General features: G+C 39.2%; 1 protein-coding gene across 2 annotated transcripts in view; it reads right to left on the minus strand.

Moving 5' to 3' along the window:
- Nucleotides 1-19,384, minus strand: part of RpL35A (ribosomal protein L35A) — a 34,550-nt gene extending 15,166 nt beyond the window's left edge. Inside the window, exons 1-2 of one of the 2 annotated variants that reach the window (XM_067158203.2) lie at nt 19,227-19,384; nt 18,662-18,968 (exon numbers count right to left, since the gene is read on the minus strand). In XM_067158203.2, coding sequence (XP_067014304.2) covers nt 18,662-18,949 — 288 coding nt within the window. In that variant the 5' untranslated portion in view covers nt 18,950-18,968; nt 19,227-19,384. The other variant, XM_067158202.2, reaches the window with a different exon arrangement.
- Between the last annotated feature and the right edge of the window lie 530 nt (nt 19,385-19,914).

The raw sequence follows: 19,914 nt of genomic DNA on the forward strand, positions 1-19,914 counted from the left end.
TCATCTACAAACTTGGTGCTCACAGGACTACCGCATGCAGCTTTGGAACTTTACCCTCACATATTCATAAAAATGCATGAAAATGACAACAGCCAAGGAAACAAACATATCCACACATTAACTGATAATGGACATCATAATGGTTTACAATGAATACATGCACACTTGTAAGCATAGTAACCAAGGGAAAAGTGATTTGGTAGACCTTCCCACTTCTAATGCCAGTCAGAATACAAGATAGATACAGAACTGCAATTACGAGACAGAGTACTCATCAACCATGGTGCGCATAAAGAAACCAGTTGGTTCCTTCACGTACTGGCAAGCTCAAATGGCATAGTGAAAGCATGAAAACTTCCGGACAGTTCACACAACAGGTTCAGCGAGTAGAGAAACCATGGCTGTAACTCTGGACTTGTTAAGACATAGTTTTTACCCCCATCACTAGCCACTGATACAGTGACTGAGCAAACCTCACTATATTCAAGGCCACCTTTTGAGCAGACTAAAGTGGAAGAGAGGGTACGAGCCAGGGGAAGACGCAGGTGAAATGGGCTGTGGCTACGGTTTTGTCTCGTGGTAGGAGGGGCAAGCGGGCATACATTTCACGTCTATTGTCAGCACGAGTTACAGCAACGCTGTCGCCAGTGCAGAACTGCCATAATTAAATTATGTGTATTAACCACAATTTCATGCTTAAAGCATTGCGAATGAATTCTTTTGCCATGCATAATACATCTTAGTCTTACAAATAAACGGTGTATAACTTTTATACAAGGTTTATACACCATTTATGCGCAATTTGTTACAAATATTACCATGTACAAGCCTCCTGTGTATACATCTGTTATAGTCATTCATCAGACTTACTAATAAACTTTTATACCAGGTTTATACACAAGTATGTCTAATTTGTTACTAATAAATCATGTATAAGCCTCCTGTATATACATTTGTCAGTTATTCACTGAATTACTTAATGTTCGTAAAATAAAACACTAAGAGATGGAGTGACCCAGATGGCAAAAGTTTTAAAATTAAATATAGATTTACGAAGGAGTATGCTTGAATTGTCATCAACAGAGTCAGAAATGACTAACTGGTAATGAAAATCATAGAGGTGGCTTTATATCTGGCAAACTTCACGTTCACACAGCACTACGGACTTGAGCGCAGAAAGAGGTAAGTGTTTACTATCAGTGACAATTATTACCATGGAATGTTTCTTCTTAATTTAAGGATTCATTGTGCACCCTTCTGCCTTTGTTCTTTGAACTAAGAACCCCCACGTACAAGCACGCACTCACAAAATACACGGACTTCACAAACAGAATCCACTTTTCCTTAAGAATTGTACATTTATCACTGATTTTTATTTGATCAATATTATCCTACTGATAAAATGAACAATGCACTGCATACTACTGTGTGGAGAGTTAAATGTGCACTGGTTGGGAGATCCCTAGTGGCAAATCAGCCAGCCAGCAGTGTCACGGATGAAACGTACACAACCGAGACTTTCTTCCTGTCATAAAATAAGAACTAAGCAATATAAAGACTTGAGGTTTGTTTTAAAAATAACCGTATCCAAAGACCATTTGCCTTGCTTCAACACCACCACCCTCCCCCCCCGCGTAAAGTTAATAGTAAAGACGTTCGCCAGCGACCGACTTTTTAGTGCTTGCGCATACCAATTTCTGAACATGACTGTAAAAAAAGACACACACTGAATTTTCCTACTATTCAAATTGAAAATCAAACTTATCTACGTTGAGCAGAAGTGTTTCTTTACCGACAGTGAAAGGATTACAAATATAATGAAGATGAAATGGGAGTTATGACATGATAGGTCCCATGCATGAAGAATTTTATTTGACGTAATTTTCTGTTATATTAATTTTTTCATACTCTTACTTTTTAACATTTTTCGTTAACATCATTAGATGCAAATTGAAATTCTGTACATAACTGGATTTCAACCGATAACATTCAGATTTATATACAGACAGGCCTAACCAGCAAAAGCGACCAATGAACGTGAAGAAATACGTTTGTGAACTGAAGGAAGAGATTCCTACGGCTTTGAACAAGTGCAGTATAGTAATACAATGGGTGTACTACATTTATTACTAAGAAAAATATGCAACGCTTAAACAGGGTCTATTCAATGCATAACTATAAAGTGTTAAACAACTGTATAAAGGTTTGAATAGAAAGACTGCAAGCCTACATTATTTATCAATCACTAATTATCTAAATATAAGGCATGATTTCAGTCTAAGATTGGACCAGGAATGAAATGATGCCCTACCTAACTCCAAGTATTTGAACTGCGCTAGCTGGACAGTCAGTAGTAATCGTGCTGACAACAGTTTTTCTTGGAAATGTTTATGATCAATCATTTCTCTCGCCAAACAAAGTCTTGTATTTCTTTTTCAACTGATAACAGTCTAGCGAGTTTCTGTCCAGATCCATTGCACGAAGGTCTGAGTAACATTCAATAACAAGAAAGATTAAGACTAAACCAACAAATGGCAAAGGTGCAGAGACTACTCCGCAATGTTAGAAACACTGTGGCGCACACGGAGTGACTGTCCGTTGTTTAATACGTAGGTTTCCATAGCGCTGAGGTAAGTAGAGGTGAAGAGAATAGCAATGCTGCCAACTGTTGGTTTGATATAACTATACCTTTTCCTTGCCGTGCGGACAGTATGCGCCGTGGCGATAGAAAAGAGCTCTAGAAGAGTGTGGACCTGAAGGGGCAAATTTTTGGTGGAATCATACGAGGATTTGACGTACACAGGGAGCTGAACAAATTTGTTACCATCATCTACGGCAGGGATTAATTGAACCTACAATCATAGAGATTCCCATACATCCACACCAATTCAGTTAACATTTCTTCTATATTGCTAAAAGGAACTGCTATCTACATCTCACATCGCCAGATGTGCTAGAACAGAAAATTGTGCTCCGCAATCACCAAATTCGACGTCACAATGACATCGGCTGACAAACAGCTGTAACATGAGCTGCAGTATGATCACAAGGTGAGCCGCTACAAAGTTGCACTTGACAGTTTTATTTCAGGTTGGCAATACAATAAAAAATAATTGAACGTCACCCGTCAATCAGAATGGACGAAACTATAGTAAAGGGGCCTCAAGGTTTAGGAACACGAGCCACCACTAGGTGGCGCACGCACGTTCACTGTTGCACTGGGAGGGAGTGCCGAGAGGAATGAAAATGCTGCCAACTGTTGCTAGGAGAACTTTTCTATTCCACAGCTGTGTCTTACTGTTGGTTTGCAATGGCTGTGTGTGGTGGTTGTGACATTAAGACGAAGAAGTTTTCAAGCGATTTTATCGAGAACCAGGCGAATTTAATTCTCTTCCTTGAACTCCATAATTTGATAAGTATGACCAGGCATTGCGGCAAGTGCAGTCGCAGTGTCAAATTGTGACAAAAAAAAATTGTTTTTAGGTGCCATCGTCGCACTGAAGGAGGGAAACAGCGCGGGTGGAAAGAGTGCGAGAAACACATTCTTTGCCGACTCAAAACTACCCTAATTTTGGCATCACACTATTTTGTGTGCTTTGGTGCAATCTGCCCAAGCCTATCACTCCTTACATCAGGCAAGAATTAGGTTTTTCTACAAACACTATAGTGGATTGGTGTAGTTTTTATCGGGAGGTGTGCATCCATTGGGTACAAACCAAGAACCAGAACATTGATGGTCCCGGCGTTTTCGTCGAAATCAACTAAAGTAAGTTCAGCAAAACAAAATACAACAGACATACTGAAGGGCAGTGGGTATTTGGTGGTGCTGAACGGGGCAACTGCAAGAACTTTTTTGTTGTGCATGTTGAAAGATGCGACAAGAATACGTTGCTTGCAGTCATTCAAGAATGGGTTTTGCCAGGAAGTATTATCAGTGACTGCTGGAAGGCATAGATTGCCTGGAGGACGAAGGTTTTCTACATTTGCAAGTTAACTGTTCCATTCAATTAATAGACAGCGGTCGCAGCGAACAGAACAGGTGGCACCACATGAAGCATGGGAGTTTCTCGATTTCAGGATTAGGAAGGAAGAAAGCACACTTTGTTGGGTATCTCGGAGAGTTCCTATTAAAATCAAATTTTCCCTTAGATACTCGTGTGCACGAGTTCTTTAAGACCGCGGGTGAACTATACCCTCCTCTCCACTATGTGAAGTGTAATGATTAATAATTTTTGAAGTATTTGAGGAAAAGTGAGGTTATCGTGTAGTATTTCTTGCATTTTACAACTACTAAACGTTTTTTCTTGCCGTGCGGACAGTATGCGCCGTGGCGATAGAAAAGAGCCTCTCGAAGGGAGTGTGGCCCCAAAGGGGCACTGTTCTCACGACAGATTTGCCTGGATGTGCAAAAATACGTAAAAACGAATAAATGAACTTCATTTCTCGCGCCGTGACCCTTTTAAACTTCCTAGGCCGCTTCATAATTTTTTTCTTCTGCAATGGTTGGTAACAAAATCTCGACCTCATCCTAGGTGTCGATGACGTCATTGTCTTCCATATGTGAAGCAATCACAGTTATAAGCAATGGAGTATGGCATCTAAAACAGCATTTTGTTATAAATGTAAATGTATTTCTAGGGGTGGGCGGATTGGTCCCTGGCAAGCGTATTGAACACATCTCTCTTCCACGATCATTTCAAGGTGAGAATAGCAGCATTTAAAGTAATATTATATCTAATAATCCTTGAGGCCCCCTTACTATATTTCTAGCTCAGAACGACCAATCCAATACTTTTTATGTCAGGTACAGTTATGCATTTTATACATATTCATTAATATTTAATTTCATATAGTGCAGGGATTGCGAACCTATACCACGCATCACTAGGTGACACACCAACATGCACATATTAACGATTTTATGTACGTCTTGTACTATAGACTAAACGTATCTCAAGCATGGTACAGTTACAGTGTTTCTGGTTTAAGAAATATATACCGAAAATCTAAATTCTAGTTGCATTCGGACGTGCATTATGGCAACACTTCAACACTGATAGGCTCGGAAGTCAAGTTAGATAAATGTCAGATGCGTCCGATGACTCATTTGCTCACCCACATCAGCCAATTAGCGAAGTTTGGCTTATGTGTGGTTGCCAGCATCGCATAATTATTCGTACTGTGTACCTGTTTATTGTTTTGAATTTTGTGAGACAAATAGTTGCCAAGAGATTACCTCAACTTCGAGATTTGGAGAAACTATCGCACTTTATTTCAAAACGTCATATTGCACAAATGAGTGCTATTAAGGTCAACTTTTGAGCAGTTAGATATTGACAGAAGTGGAGTTGACAATTTCAAGAAAGCAGTACATCGGTGAAAATTCCTACAACTTGGTAAAGAATTGGTGAAAATCGAGTGTGCTGTTGATTAATATTCTTTCCAAAAGCCAGAGAACTTAATACTTGAACAGCGAAACAGCCTCCCACAGATGCTTTCGGCCGTAAAGAAACTTACTACGATAGTTACTTTGTTTGGTTCATCACATGCCTACGAACAGCTATTTTATGCAATGAACGTGTGAAGTAAACTGTTAGAAACCGCCTTAGTTCAGACCTAAGTGTTTCTTGTATGTTAACGAAGACAAGTTAAGACTAACATAAATGACATGGCTACCAACATTCAGCAACAAGTTTGACGCTAAAGTTGAGAAAGACATTTCACTTAAAGTCATTCGGCAATATTAGTATTTTTGATTTTTATATCCAATAATACTCAAAGACGAAGTGTGATACAAAGGGTGCTTATTATATTTAAACAAAAATAATATTAGGTATTCTTAAAACTTTCATATTAAAAATTGTATTTTTGCAGTATTGGCAAAATTTGAACACGGAACACACAATGAAATGTATTATTCTACACTGTATCTGTAATAACATATTATGAAACATAATTTAGAATTACGGATGGAAATCTGTGGTGGGGTGGTTATAGCCATTTCAAAGGAAGACAAGTGGCACAGTACAGAGTTGAGAAAAATAAACCAGACATAAAATGGCACACTAGTTGGAAAAGGTTCTCCATCCCTGGTATAGTGCGTATAAACTGTTATTTACTTACAAAAACATGAGCATTTTTAAAAATGTAATGTTTAAGCGAGCTGCAAAGTAAAAATGAGCGATTTTCATTTGGTTGTTTTGGCAATATACTAGTATAGTGGTGCCATCTATAACTACCCTGACTTCCGTATTTAAGTGTTGCAGCTTGTCTGTCGTCGCTAGCAAGTGGTCAGGTGTGATTTGCACGTTGATGAAAGGGGTGTTTTTTGCGATATAACTGAAAGTTTTGTAACTAGTGCAGTGCGATGTCACGGAAATGACAACATGATGAATTGCAAAGTGATAATCCTTTGAGCCGAGGAGTGCCCCTTAATAGTCAGGCATGCGAATTAATGCGGAGAACTCGCGAGTTTCACAAGAGGGTGAGGGAATTTGTATGCTTGCATGGTCGTCCCTCTGTTCCAGTAGATCAAGTCGTGGAACGTACAAGTCAAACATTTGGGCTTTCAAAGCGTACTGTTATTCGGAAAGGTGCTCTCCAGGAACTGAAGGAAAAAGGGACTGGAGAACTTAGCAGCTATGGAAATGGGGCTGATAGTGGGGACTTGTTTCTTAACACTCCAGGGAAGAAATGATTCAAAGCTATCTTCTGTAACAGAAATTTATTCTTTCCAGGCTGATGCAATACGGAGACACATGTAAGATTATTACACCAGGAAGGAATACCTAATCGTGGCAAAATTACTAGTCTCCCTTGAACAGGAAAACCTTATCTCTGGGGGTAAAACTTCCTTAAAATTGTTACTGCGAGCCATAGATTTCAGATATTAAAAACTGATGATGATGCTTGTTGTTTAAAGGGGCCTAACATTGAAGGTCATCGGCCCATAAAAAACTGAATGGAAGAAAACTGCTGCTTGAAAAGTCGCACATCGTGATGGCTAGGAGTATTTTTCTAAATAAACTTGTCGGTAAGGATCTCCACGAGGTAATATGGTTGGATGAGACGGGGGTGAATGCTGGGGAGTGCATTGCTTAATCCTGGATTGATGACACGTCCTAAAAGCTCCAGTAATCGACCGACTGGGAAGGGCGCCAGATTAATAATAGCGCACGCAGGTTCATCCAGTGGTTTTGAGCAAATTGGTCTTGTAATGTTCCAATCAAAAAAAAAAAAAACTGTATGACGAAGATGTGGACCATGTTCACTTTTAGATTGGTTTAACTCTTTCGCTGCGGTAATCGACTCGACTTGGTACTTTCCTGCTATGATTTCCGCGCGCTTCTTCAATAAAGGCCCATTTAATAATACAAACATCTATAGTCATGTATTCACTATGTACTAAGCACTGTTTGAAAACTTTGCCGCCAATACTGGACCTATGTTTATTTGTTATCTTTCACCCGCCCGCCCACCAAGATTCCTGTCAGCTGTCTGGTCGATAGCAGGCTTCACTCAGTAGCTATGAGCGGGCGGAACAACATTAGTAATGGAAGTGAAGAAATCTTCTATCTTTCAGTTGCCGATTCTGATTCAGACTGTTCGATAAATTTGGACAATGAAAGAAGTGATGATGTGCATAGTGATTGTTCGGAAGAAAGTGCCAGCGAGGAAGATCTTCATTTTTTATCGGTCTAGCAGGATATTTGTGATGACATTGAAACTGCACTAATGAAAGAATATTGTACAATAAGCTTTAAAAGAGGGCAATTAGTACTCCTGACTTCAGAAATTCTGCCATAATGGAACTTCTACGAGAGTATCAGCAAAGTCGGCCGGCGAAACGAGGAAGAACTTCCGATTACACACCTCAAGCGCGCCTGACGGAGAGGCACATTCTTGGGGAGCAGCACGACAAGGGTCACAAATATAATTGTGTTGCTTGTTCCATATTACCAGAAAAATGTTCAAAGAAAAGAAAGGGACCGAGCAAGAGAAAACAGACAGTACTTTTTGTAAGAATTGCCCAGGACAGCCTGCAATGTGTCCAGTTCCATGTTCAGAGATGTATCACAGTAATGTGTGTTTCAAGGTCAAATGTCACTGCTAGTTTGCCAAAGTTGAGTTAAAAATGGTGCAATGGTGTTGAATGTCACTGAACTTGAAAAAAAAAAATAAAGTTCCAATTCATTTGGAAAATACGAAAAAAAAATTACATTTTTCTGTAAGTGTTCTGTTGAAAAATAGCGCAGCGAAAGAGTTAAGAAGCTCCTGCATCAGCTCAAAGGCCCTTCTGTCATTGTTATGGACAATGCACCTTACCACTTCGTAATAATGGACAAGACGCCTACTTAGAGCGCCCGTAAAGAATTGTTAGTGGATTGGCTGCAGGCATGAAATATCCCAGCGCATATGGGTATGGCTAAATTAGGCCAGGTTTCATCAACACATGTTAAATATATACTAACAAGTAGTTAATACCGAGTTAAAAATGTAACATCTTGTTAGGTTTCTTTCATTTCATCAAACTTTTCCTGTGAAATGGTAACTAATCGACTGTTAACTCTCGCAACATTGTGAACTGGTGCGAATCAAGGAGGCAGTGGTACGAACATGCTGTTTTAGCACTCCGAAGAGCTTTTGTCGAAGTACAGCTAGCAGGGTGTCCACCAAATCCAGATTTTAAAATTCCCTGACATTTCCCTGTTTTCCAGACATAAAAACCAGTTTTTTCCCTGACACTTCACTATTCGAATGTTCCTTTTTAAAATAACTTGAAAGGGATGACAAGAACTGGCTGAACTTGACACTACTGGCATGCATCTTTCCTCCCTTGTGACTTTTTAATGCCTGCTTCCCCATGTTGCCAACAGCAAATGATGTTTTACATATTATGCAGATTACAATATTATGCAATATGCTGAATATTTGTCTTGAGGCATGGGTTTCAACCATGTTCTGAAAGTACCATCAAGCAGCCACCTTTCATTAAACAGTTTTCCTTGGCTTTGATGAAGATAGTGTTAGCTGAAAAAAGAAAGATAAGGATATTGTAAAAATCATTTAAATAGTCCTAAATTCCGCACAGCTTTCTTCTAAATTGACAGTTCGTAAAACCTGTGAGCATTGCCTTATCTATGCTGCCAGCACTCTACTGCTTCAGTAACAGCTGATGCAATATAACTGCGGCACACAGCCCTCGTAAAATGTAATACCGTACTACAAAAATCACACGCGAATCCCAAGTGAAAACAAATTCGCAAATCCTTCCAAGATAGTGCATGCACTTCCTAACAATATCCGACACAAACAAGAACAGGTACATTATTAATACGAATAAAAGAAATAAATTATTCGCGACTAATGACTGGCATAGGAAGGATGTTATATGGCTGATCGAGACCACGGTGCCAATTTTTGCTAAGTCACATTCTTGCCACTTGTCTTTCACGAACTATACTGAGGAACGATACACAGACTAACTATATACTAACCAACACACGGATGTAAATACAATTCCATCTACACTGAACACTATTCAACCTATACCACACACACGGAGTGAGGTAGCTTAACCACATGGTGATGTAGACAATACAATTGTCAGCCAGGTTTCGAAATTGCACTCAACCGATATAAATCAATATGAATGGCAGCTTGGGATTGGCTGGATCAAGACTGAATACATCCAAACCTACTTCACAAACTCAAAACCAACAACCAACCTTCATCCTTACGTCGCACCGACACAGATAGGTCTTATGGCGACGATGGGACAGGAAAGTCCTAGGAATGGGAAGGAAGCGGCTGTAGTCTTAATTAAGGTATAGCCCCAGCATTTGCTTGGAGTGAAAATGAAAAACCACGGAAAACCATCTTCAGGACTGCCGACAGTGGGATTCGAATCCACTATCTCCTGAATGCGAGCTCACAGCTGCGCGCTCCTAACCGCACGGCCAACTTACCCGGTAACCTTCATCTTACAATGTGATGTCACTATTTTAAATCTTGTTCTGTATTCACAAAATTACACATATTACAAGCTACTATACTCCGCACGGCCTTACTTCTAAATTGAAGTTTCGCAAAACAAATGAGCATCGCCTTTCCTCTGTTGCCAGCGCGCTACGCCTGCGAGAACAGCCGATGCAATACGACCGCGGTAAACAGCCCTTTTAAATTGTAATACAGTACTCAGAAAAACGAATGAATATGGATTGAAAACAAATTCACAAGAACTACACTTTCTAACAATATCTGGCACTAAAAGAGAATATATTATTAACAATAAAAGAGAATGAGGAAATAACACATCACTAACGGCTAATGGCTGGCACAGAAAGGAGGTTATGGCCTACAATGGGAACACACTACTGATCTTAGTCACTAGAACCCTCCAAAAATATGAAAAACACATTAAATATTGAAGGAAAACACAAAAGATCGCGAACCGTACCGAATACCACAAACGCTGAGCGAGATAGGTTAACCACGTGGCAAATGTAAATATTAGAGTTGGCAACTAGGTTTCGAGATCGTGCTCTGCCGATATAAATCGATATGAATGGCAGCTTCGGATTGGTTGGATGTCTATGCTTCAGCGCATAACCACCAGAGAGAGCCAAAATCTGCTGAAACGTCAATTTAGAAGTAGAGCCGTACGGAGTATAGTCGTGCCTCAAAACTTCCGAACCCCTCACACGAAAGATAGGTTGGAAACTCAATGTGGCGCAGCCCAAATGGTGTTACGATGCACTACACATTTACACAAGGCTTACTTACGTCAGCGCATTTAATAATAATAATAATAATTATTATTATTATTATTATTATTATTATTATTATTATTATGAGCACTCGAATGAGTATTAAGTTTAAGAGAATTTCACACTTTTCTGCATTCAGTCAGTGTTTTGTGTCTTTTTTACATTTTACGAGGTAGTAACAATCGCATAAGTCATTACACAGTAAACACAGTCATCCGTTGGGTTGTGGAATTTTGTCTATATGCATATATTGTTGTGGAAGCCATGCATTTAAGCGACTAGAAAAACTGAGAATGCAATATAGGCCAAATTCATCAAGCTCGCCATTCCTGAACACCACAGAATATTGAATAGTAAGCAGATCAAAATATTGAAAATTCGATCAATCTATCATACAGCACTTGATATTATTGGTTACTTCACATTTGAGATCACACCTTATTAACTTTCCATTACGATTTATTCCTGGCATAAAAGACATGCCCTAGAGTAATGCTATAAAAACTGAAAAATGTGTGTATATTACATGGATAAATAAGGTATGTCAATTTTATCTGGCAGAAGAATGAATTTCCAGAATTTTTCCTGAATTCCCTGACATTTCCCTGTTTTCCATACGGGTGGACACCCTGTGTTAAATATGGCGCATGAAGTGAAACGGAGCCGTAGTTCTAATTTTTCCTCCTTCGAAAAGGAGTTGTTAATTGAATTAGTAAATGGGATGATTTTCCATCCTTTCATTCCTATTTCCCCTTTGCCTTATGTACTGGTATAATGGAAAGTTTATCTCCAGTCAGCACTGCAATGTTGTGCAACACAGCTGTTCCCACAATAATGGTAAAGGCTGACTAAGGAAATCATCTTTCCAGACCCCTATCATGCCACGCAGTTCCGTGTCCTGCTATGCACTCTGTTGTAGCGGTTTAGAGGTCTTCCTTCAGTATGTAAGTATGGGGTTAACAGATACCGGTACTTTCTTAGCGGGTATCCACTATCACCTAACAAAATCCCTTTGTTAATTGTCCCCACTTAAACTGTGCTCTGACATGGGAGTTATTAAATATTGTACTGTCGTGTACAGAACCAGGCCACCTTGCAACTAAATCCCTGATTTGGAGGTTAGGATCACTAATCACCTGAACATTAACAGAGAAATATCCCTTCCAATTACGATATATTTCGGCCCTATTGCCTCCAGGTGATTGGATTCTTACATGTGTGCAATCTATTGAACCAAGAACACCAGGAAAACGGCTTATTCCATAGAAGTCGCGGATAATTTGCCGACCTTCTACTGAAAGGAATGTTACATACCACCTCCTCATGGAAGCTATTGCTGCAGACACTCAAACAAACAACTCTACTAACAGTGGCTTTAGAAACTCCAGCATTGTCTCTGACCATTACGTAAAAAGAACCAGTAGCAAAAAATCGTAATGTTATCAGTACCTGCAACATTAGAGAAAAAGGTAAGTTTCTCTTCACAGGATATTCCAACCTCCCTCCAATTTCGTTAACGACCTTAGCAACGACTATTCCCAATAACCTGTACAGTATATATGAAGAAATTCTGCATCCATCAAATTTTCAAAATCATTACATCACCAAACTCTTCTTCGATCAGGATTATTGTGTAAAAGTTCCAAATAGAGCCATTCCGCATCTAAAAGGAGATTCACAGCAGCCATTTTGGAACAGGTTGCTAAATGCTAGTGTTAGCCATTTAACATGGAAAATGGCTGATGTTAACTTTAATATGCAGTTTAACATATGTTAACATTAACAGTTGATAAACACAAATTTTCTTAAATTGTATGTTAAAATGATTTAGCACCTTGTTAAGTACTAACGTGTGGATGAAACCGGGCCTTAGCCTTATATGCACTGGGGAAACAAAACAAACCGGTTTCACTGACATATGTAGTCGATGAGGTAGCGAAGGATCAAGGACACAAGGTTATTAGTTACTACCCTACCACTGTCACTTCAACCTTATTGAGTTGGCATGGAGTGAAGTAAAACATTACGTACGCACAAATAACAAATTCTTCAAAATTACTGAAGTTGAAAGACTGGGTATTGCTCTAGAGCAGGGATGGCGATCCTATGACACGTGTGCCACTAGGTGACACGCAAACACGACTTATGTGGAACGCGAGACAACATATTTCATTTGAATGTAATAAATATGTAAAAATCTAATAAATGGGTAAGAAGCTGGCAACATAGCATTTTTTTAACATTAGGCTTTAATAAAAAAGTATGTCTCAGTTACCGGTAATTCTATGGCCATATTTTCAACAAATTTTATTGCATTAAAGCAAAAATATACCGTATTCTTAAAATTGACCTGTTTTAAGAAATATAATTTTCAGTGATGTTTGCAAAATAAAATCATGAAACATGCAGCTGAATGGATGTATACCTAAATTAAGTCAAACGAGGGGCTCCATGTTTATTTTAAAGGAAAGGCAAAACTATAGTAACGGGGCCTCAAGGATTAGTAACGCGAGTTTGACAGTCGTACTAGTAGCGCTGGGAGGGAGAGCCAAGAGGAACGACAATGCTGCCAACTATTGCTTGGGGGCCCTTTCTATCCTACAGCTGTGTCTTGTTGGTTTGCAATGGCTGTTTGTGGTGATTGTGACATTAAGGGCCATTTTCTCCAAATCGAGTTAAACCTGGTATAAATTAAACCCGTTTAACTTTAGTACCTAGTTTAAAGTTGCGTCCATTTTCTCCACCAATTTCTGACACTCGTTTAGATTAAACGGGCGAGCTGTCGTTGGCGCTAACGTTGGCTGCACTGAAGGAATAGTCGAAGGCATGGTCGATTGGAATTGGCCAATCAGAGCCAAGTAATTTAATGACCGACATTTTTGTAATATCAGCTGTTTGTGGCGAATTAATGCTATCGTACGTAGTGAATAAAGAACAAATTCGGCGGTATATTAGCTTTACTGATAAATAGTTTACATTTGTGCGAAGTGTTGCGTCATTTAATTCTACCTATTGCTGTCTAGAATTTATTGGAACGCACTTTTATTTCTTATTTTTCTCTGTCATGCTTTACCATAAACAAGTACCGTGGACCTAATACGTGTCTTTTGATGTCTGTATTGTCTTACGGAACACACGGGAACGTTGAAATATTAAAATCCTGGTCTTTCAGCAATAGGCCTACGGTATTCCTTTCCTCAGAAAATCAACATTTATGTGAATTTCAAGTAAACAAATTCCAAGCATGCTCGGGATCTATCTCCTATCAAAATCCATCGCCCTCGGCCGGGATCAATCTCACAAACCTTGAATCCAGCAGACAGACCACTGAGGATGTATTATTTGGAGATGTATTACTTGATTCCATATTCGTTTATAACATAACCAAGTTCGCGATATGTCGTACTGTATGCATAATACTCTTCTCCCTATAGCATTAATATTTCTATTGCTGGTATGCTGGCAATAGATACGATGAAACATTATTCACTATAATCTATTCTATTACAAGTTTACTAGCAAGCATGAAATACTTTGTTTTTCTGATCCTATAAATATATAATCTAGCGATTAGAAATTGTATACCACCGCCTCTCCTACCGTGTCGGTCAACATTCTGATGGTAAAAATATTTTCGATAAATTAGATTCGAACCGTCTTGTCACAGATTCGGACGATGCTGACTTCACGCTTTAGCGACCACAGCCACCAGGTACCGCATGAAAAGCGGACGTATTACACGACTTATGTAGGAATATTTTTATGCTTCACATTACAGTATTCATACCATGAACAGTATTTTACAGTATATAATATTATAAGGAGACTGCAATTTAAGGTCTGTGGTCCCCATTGTTAATGAAAAAAATGCCTGCTGCATCATATCTTAAAGCAACCAGAATCATTGCTTCTAGCGAAATAGCATTATTTCGTGCAGTTGACGTTTTAAATGAATCCTTCTTCGATACTAGACAATCCTTGCTGTTCGCTTATGAATTATAAATCCATCAAAGAACTCCGTTACATCCGATTTTCCAAGATTGTAAACTTTTGTTGGAACGCGGCTTCTTAACCTCTCTTGCACATCAAAATTATTTCCTATTTAACCAAAGATTTCAATAAATTCTCCCATTTTTCTAATGCTAATACTTTGTTATAATTTTAGTACGTTTTTCATTAAAGTGCTGCAGTACTGGTAGTCAAAACTAACCCTTCCATTAGGAAAATCACAGATACGTTAATAAAATGTCAAGAAGGTTGAATATAAACAGCAGTTTAAACCAACAATATAGAAGGTTTAACTCTGAGCCAGGTTTAAACTTGATGCAAAGTTTAAACCAATATGGGGAAAATGAATGTTAGTTTAAACTCAGACTTAAACCAGATTAAAATAAACCTTAGTTTAAACTCATTTGGGGAAAACGGCCCTAAGGTGATGAAGTTTTCAACCTCCGTTAGGAGGATCTGAGAAAAAGTGAGGTTATCGCAAAGTATTTCTTGCATTGTACAACTACTAAACGACCTTTTTCCTTGCCGTGCGGACAGTATGCGCCGCAGCGATTGAAAAGAGCCTCTCGAAGGGAGTGTGGCCCCGTACGGCCCACTGTTCTCATGACAGATTGGCCTGGATGTGCAAAAATACGTAAAAGCTAATAAATGACCTTTATTTATCGCGCCGTTACCCTTTTAAACGTCCCTGGCTGCTTCATAATTTTTTCTTCTGCAATGGTTGGTAACAAAATCTTGACCTCATCCTAGGTGCCAATGACATCCTCCTCTTCCATACGTGAACCAATCAAAGTTATGAGCAATGGAGTGTGGTGTCTAAAACAGTATGTTTTTTTTTATAAATTTGTTATAAAAGTAAATGTACTTCTAGGGGTGGGTGGGTTGGTCCCTGGCAAGCATATTGAAAATATTTCTTCCACGATCATTGTAAGGTGAGAATAGCAGCATTTAATTATATGTAATATCCTTGAGGCCCCGTTACTATAGTTCTACCAAATCTGGTAGTGTCAAAAAGGTATAGTTGGGGACAAATCATGACGACCTCGCCTCACACTACTACTTTCCAGCGGCAGCTCGGTGTCTACTAGCGACTTGTAGGATTTACTACCTCTACTACAGCCAGAGTTGCCAAATCGGCTACTGCACTCTACACAAAGAAAGGGTAAATACTACAGATAGTGAGGAAGAAAGTGGTTTGGCAGCCTCTCCAAAACAAACAAGGATCACTTAGAACAAGTTAACTCAGCAGGGTGTGATCGAGTACTGGCTTCCAGCTCGCTTCTAGGAACTGAGGCCGTCATGTTTTGTCCCCAACAATATTGCACACCTTTCTAAATAGGTTTGACTGAGACACGATACGCGTGAACTGTAGGTGACAGGAGTGTGTTTCCGCCTTCACTCCATCTTGCCCTGTCCACAAATTTCAGTTACAAATACACCTACGCACATCTTGTGAGGCACAACTCAGTTTCTGCAGTCATTTGCTGGACCTAACTAGTCCAGTCATTGTCACTTTTCATCAATTTGTAAGAGAGTATAGTCATAGTCAACATGGGCTACCTTTCCTGATCCAGGTAAGGACGATATACAGTACAAGCAACTTTCAGTGATACATGCACACCCTAGTGCTGAATCGGTCGACCTCGGTTATCTTCGAGATTCGTATTGGCAACCTTTGAAACACGAACTATGAATCGCTTATGTATTGCTGTGCGGCATATGGCCTACACTTTATGTACAAGTACTGTTGTTTACACAGCAAAGCCAAACTATAAATTTCATGCTAGGAACAAGATTCGCATAGAGAAATGTTATATAACTGCAATTCTCATAAATTAAACAACTGTACAAAGTACCGGTAAGCATTCTGACTGGCTATTCAACATAAGAGAGTAAAGTTCCAAACAGCCTAATATAAAAGAGGCCTTCACTTTCCCTTCAGTTACTTCTACACATTCATTGTAAACCCACCTTATTCACAGAATAGCACTGAAGTCGAATGAAGTATTCCTCTGCTGTTGATATTTCCTTGCAAGTTTCCCAACACAATTCACTTGGCAGCTTTTAACCTGGTACAAACTTGGAGGCTGAAATTGTCCACGCCAATCAGGCAGAGTGCGTTGGCGTAATTTATGAGGCCACGGAGAAACACCACGTATAGAGCTGATCTGAATAGGCTGCTGGCTTCCTATTTTGGGCACAACTTCGAACACACTTCTTACATCCACCTTCCTGGAATTTTTCCTTTCCTGTTCTTGAGAACTGGCATGCTTTGCTGAATTTACATTATCACACAATGGGACAATTCTATTAGGAATTTTAGCTATGGCAGTCCAATTCCTGTATTCCATTTCAAAATCATTACAAACACTATCTTTGATCACAGACGATGAGAGAGAATCATCTCCCGATCGAGTGTGCCCTATTCCTTCAGATGTTACACCGGTAAATAAATTGCAACCAGGTCTTCTGGCACAGAGAGAATCACCAAAATGAGAATATAAAAGTCTGTCAATCATAACGAAGCGCTCTGGTGCAATGGAATGGCCTTCGAATGACTTGTTAAGTAAAGCTTTACCTTCATGTTTATACAAGAGTTCTGCAGCATCTAGAAGTGGGGCCTCAAGTTCTTTAGTTTCGTGCCCAATTCCTAGAGTACTGATGAACTCCAGATACTGTTCCAAATGGGGCCAAAGGCAGTAATTTAAAGCATCAACACCAAGTGAACACAAAGTAACCAAAGCTCCATAATGACTTCTCAGGGAACTGCTACCATCTAGTAATACTGAACCTAACTTCTGAACAATGTCTTTTAACAACTTTGCATTTGAACGATACCAATATTTAACTACACAAGCCAGAACATCAGCTGCAGTTGCTCGCAACTCGTAATCATCAAGTGATGTTCCTGAAGGAATTCTGGGATCCAAGGCACATAACAGGAGGTTAGTGACAAGTTCGTTAACCATTACTGTTGCATCACGATATATGTGTCTATTAAGAGTGAGGGCACGCACCATTTCAAGAAGGCGCATACAATGCATCCCACCTCTTAGTTTACCTTTGATTCCTTCCCCAAGTAAATTCAAAAAGTAAGGTATGACATGAGCAATTTTTGGATTTCTAGCTAAATCGTTGACAGCTTCACAGAAGAGCTTCTCATGCTTGGATAAAACTGCCATTGCTATTTTATTGTAATAATCTACTGAAACTGGAGTTAAGGCTGGAGAATCGCCAGAGGAATCTATTCGAGGTGGTTCTGATGAAGGCTGTATTTCATCTGGAAGAAACCATACACCTCTAATAAATACTTCCCCCATCTGAATATACTTATCATTACTCAACGCCAATGCAAGTAGATCAACATCAATTAAATTATCATGGTATACATAAGCATCTGCTTCAGATGCATATAAGAAATTGGCAGAACCACCTGAGAGAAATCCATATACTCGTTCAGTTCCACCAGGGAGGGCCCTGTCCACATGGTAACTTCTAAGTTTCTTCTCTTTGTTACTTCGCAAATGAACAGTGCAGTTAAATAGTATTTCACGTAACCTGTAAGATACATCTTCGCCTAACAAAGATAAATTCTCATCACTCAATCCTGAAATACCACAAGAATCAGCTAATGCAGTAATAAATTTTGGTGATGGAATAGCATATCTTCTACCTTCACACGGCTTGTCATTCTTCCTCTTATGAGATGGGTCTTTGTCATTTTTTCCACTCATGTTGACTGCCGATGCCAAAAAAAATTATCACTACACACTATGTTATCAAACTTCCATAACACAAATGTTTATTGGAAGTCAAAAACTGTACTACCAAAAGTATTTAATACACCACTATCCTAAAGATGAAAGTTAAAATCCTGAAATTACCTTATACACATACACGCAACGCTTTCCAACATAAAACCAGCTGTCAGCTTTCTTGGTGCAACCTTCAATAGTGAGAAGTGCTGTGTTTTCGTGCTGATTTCTTAAACCACGTTTGTAACCTGTAAAAATAGCCTTGGCGTACAAGCGGCCATGGCGCTTATGGGGTCTCTTCTTCAGGGGAGGTTTCTCGGTTGATGTAGCTTTTTCCTTTGGAACCTTAACTTTCTTCTCTTTTGGCTTTTTTGGCTCTGCTACTTTAGCCTTCGGGGCCTTTTCGACGTCAGCCATAGAGGACGGTTAGTGTAACCTTAAAATACAGAAAATGACCCATTAAAAAAAGTAGAACCAACATACGTACCCATTACCTAAATATGCTAGAGCCACTAAAACATTGATGAAGCGACAAAAAAATTATGATCATAAAAGTGAGGACAACATGAATGACTGTCACAGACACATGCACACTTTGCAACCGGAGCAAAGTATATCCAACTTCATCTCAAAGGTGAAAACTTCTGCAATGACCTAACTTGGCACGCTGAAATCAGAATGTGTAAAAACAAACCTGGGGCAGGATATAGACCACACAATTATAATACTACTATGTATTTAGCAGGTTCTCTTTAGCAGTAAATATCCCCTTCACCTTCGCACTCACAATATGGCGATTTAAAAGAAGAAGATCACATAGCGCAAAGAGCGCTTACGGAGGATAGAGCTTCATGGGAAACGGAAAATGTGAACAAAACAGGCGAGCTTTACGCATTTTGTAACAACAACGCGATACAAATGAAATGAGCATGAAATACAAATGAGTTGCATGCTGTTGCGTGAATAATTATAAATAATAGCACTAGTTATCATTTAATCGTGTATTATATATATTTGTTACCTTTCTTTTTACATTTATTCAGCTCGTGAAACAGATTTAGTTTATTTGAAACGCAAGCACATTTGCGCGCGAAAAACAAATCTTTCTGCAGGAAAAACTCGAAATACTTCCATTATAATCCACACACTAAATTGATTTAATGGAAGGAAATCAAAGAGAGAGTTCAGGCGATGAAAGTGGTCCAAGTGTTAAAATCTCGAAAATCAAAAGCATACTGAAACCTTTCAAGTCAAGTATATCAAGCAGGTACTCAACTTGGTCATCAAAGACTGTGCCGGGCAGTATTTCACTGGCTTCAATATCAACAGATGTTGCAAATGTTGAGGAAGAACTTAAAAGCACAAGCTTTCTTCACAAACAG

The sequence above is a fragment of the Anabrus simplex genome, chromosome 14 (assembly GCF_040414725.1).
Source record: "Anabrus simplex isolate iqAnaSimp1 chromosome 14, ASM4041472v1, whole genome shotgun sequence".
Classification (NCBI taxonomy): domain Eukaryota; kingdom Metazoa; phylum Arthropoda; class Insecta; order Orthoptera; family Tettigoniidae; genus Anabrus; species Anabrus simplex.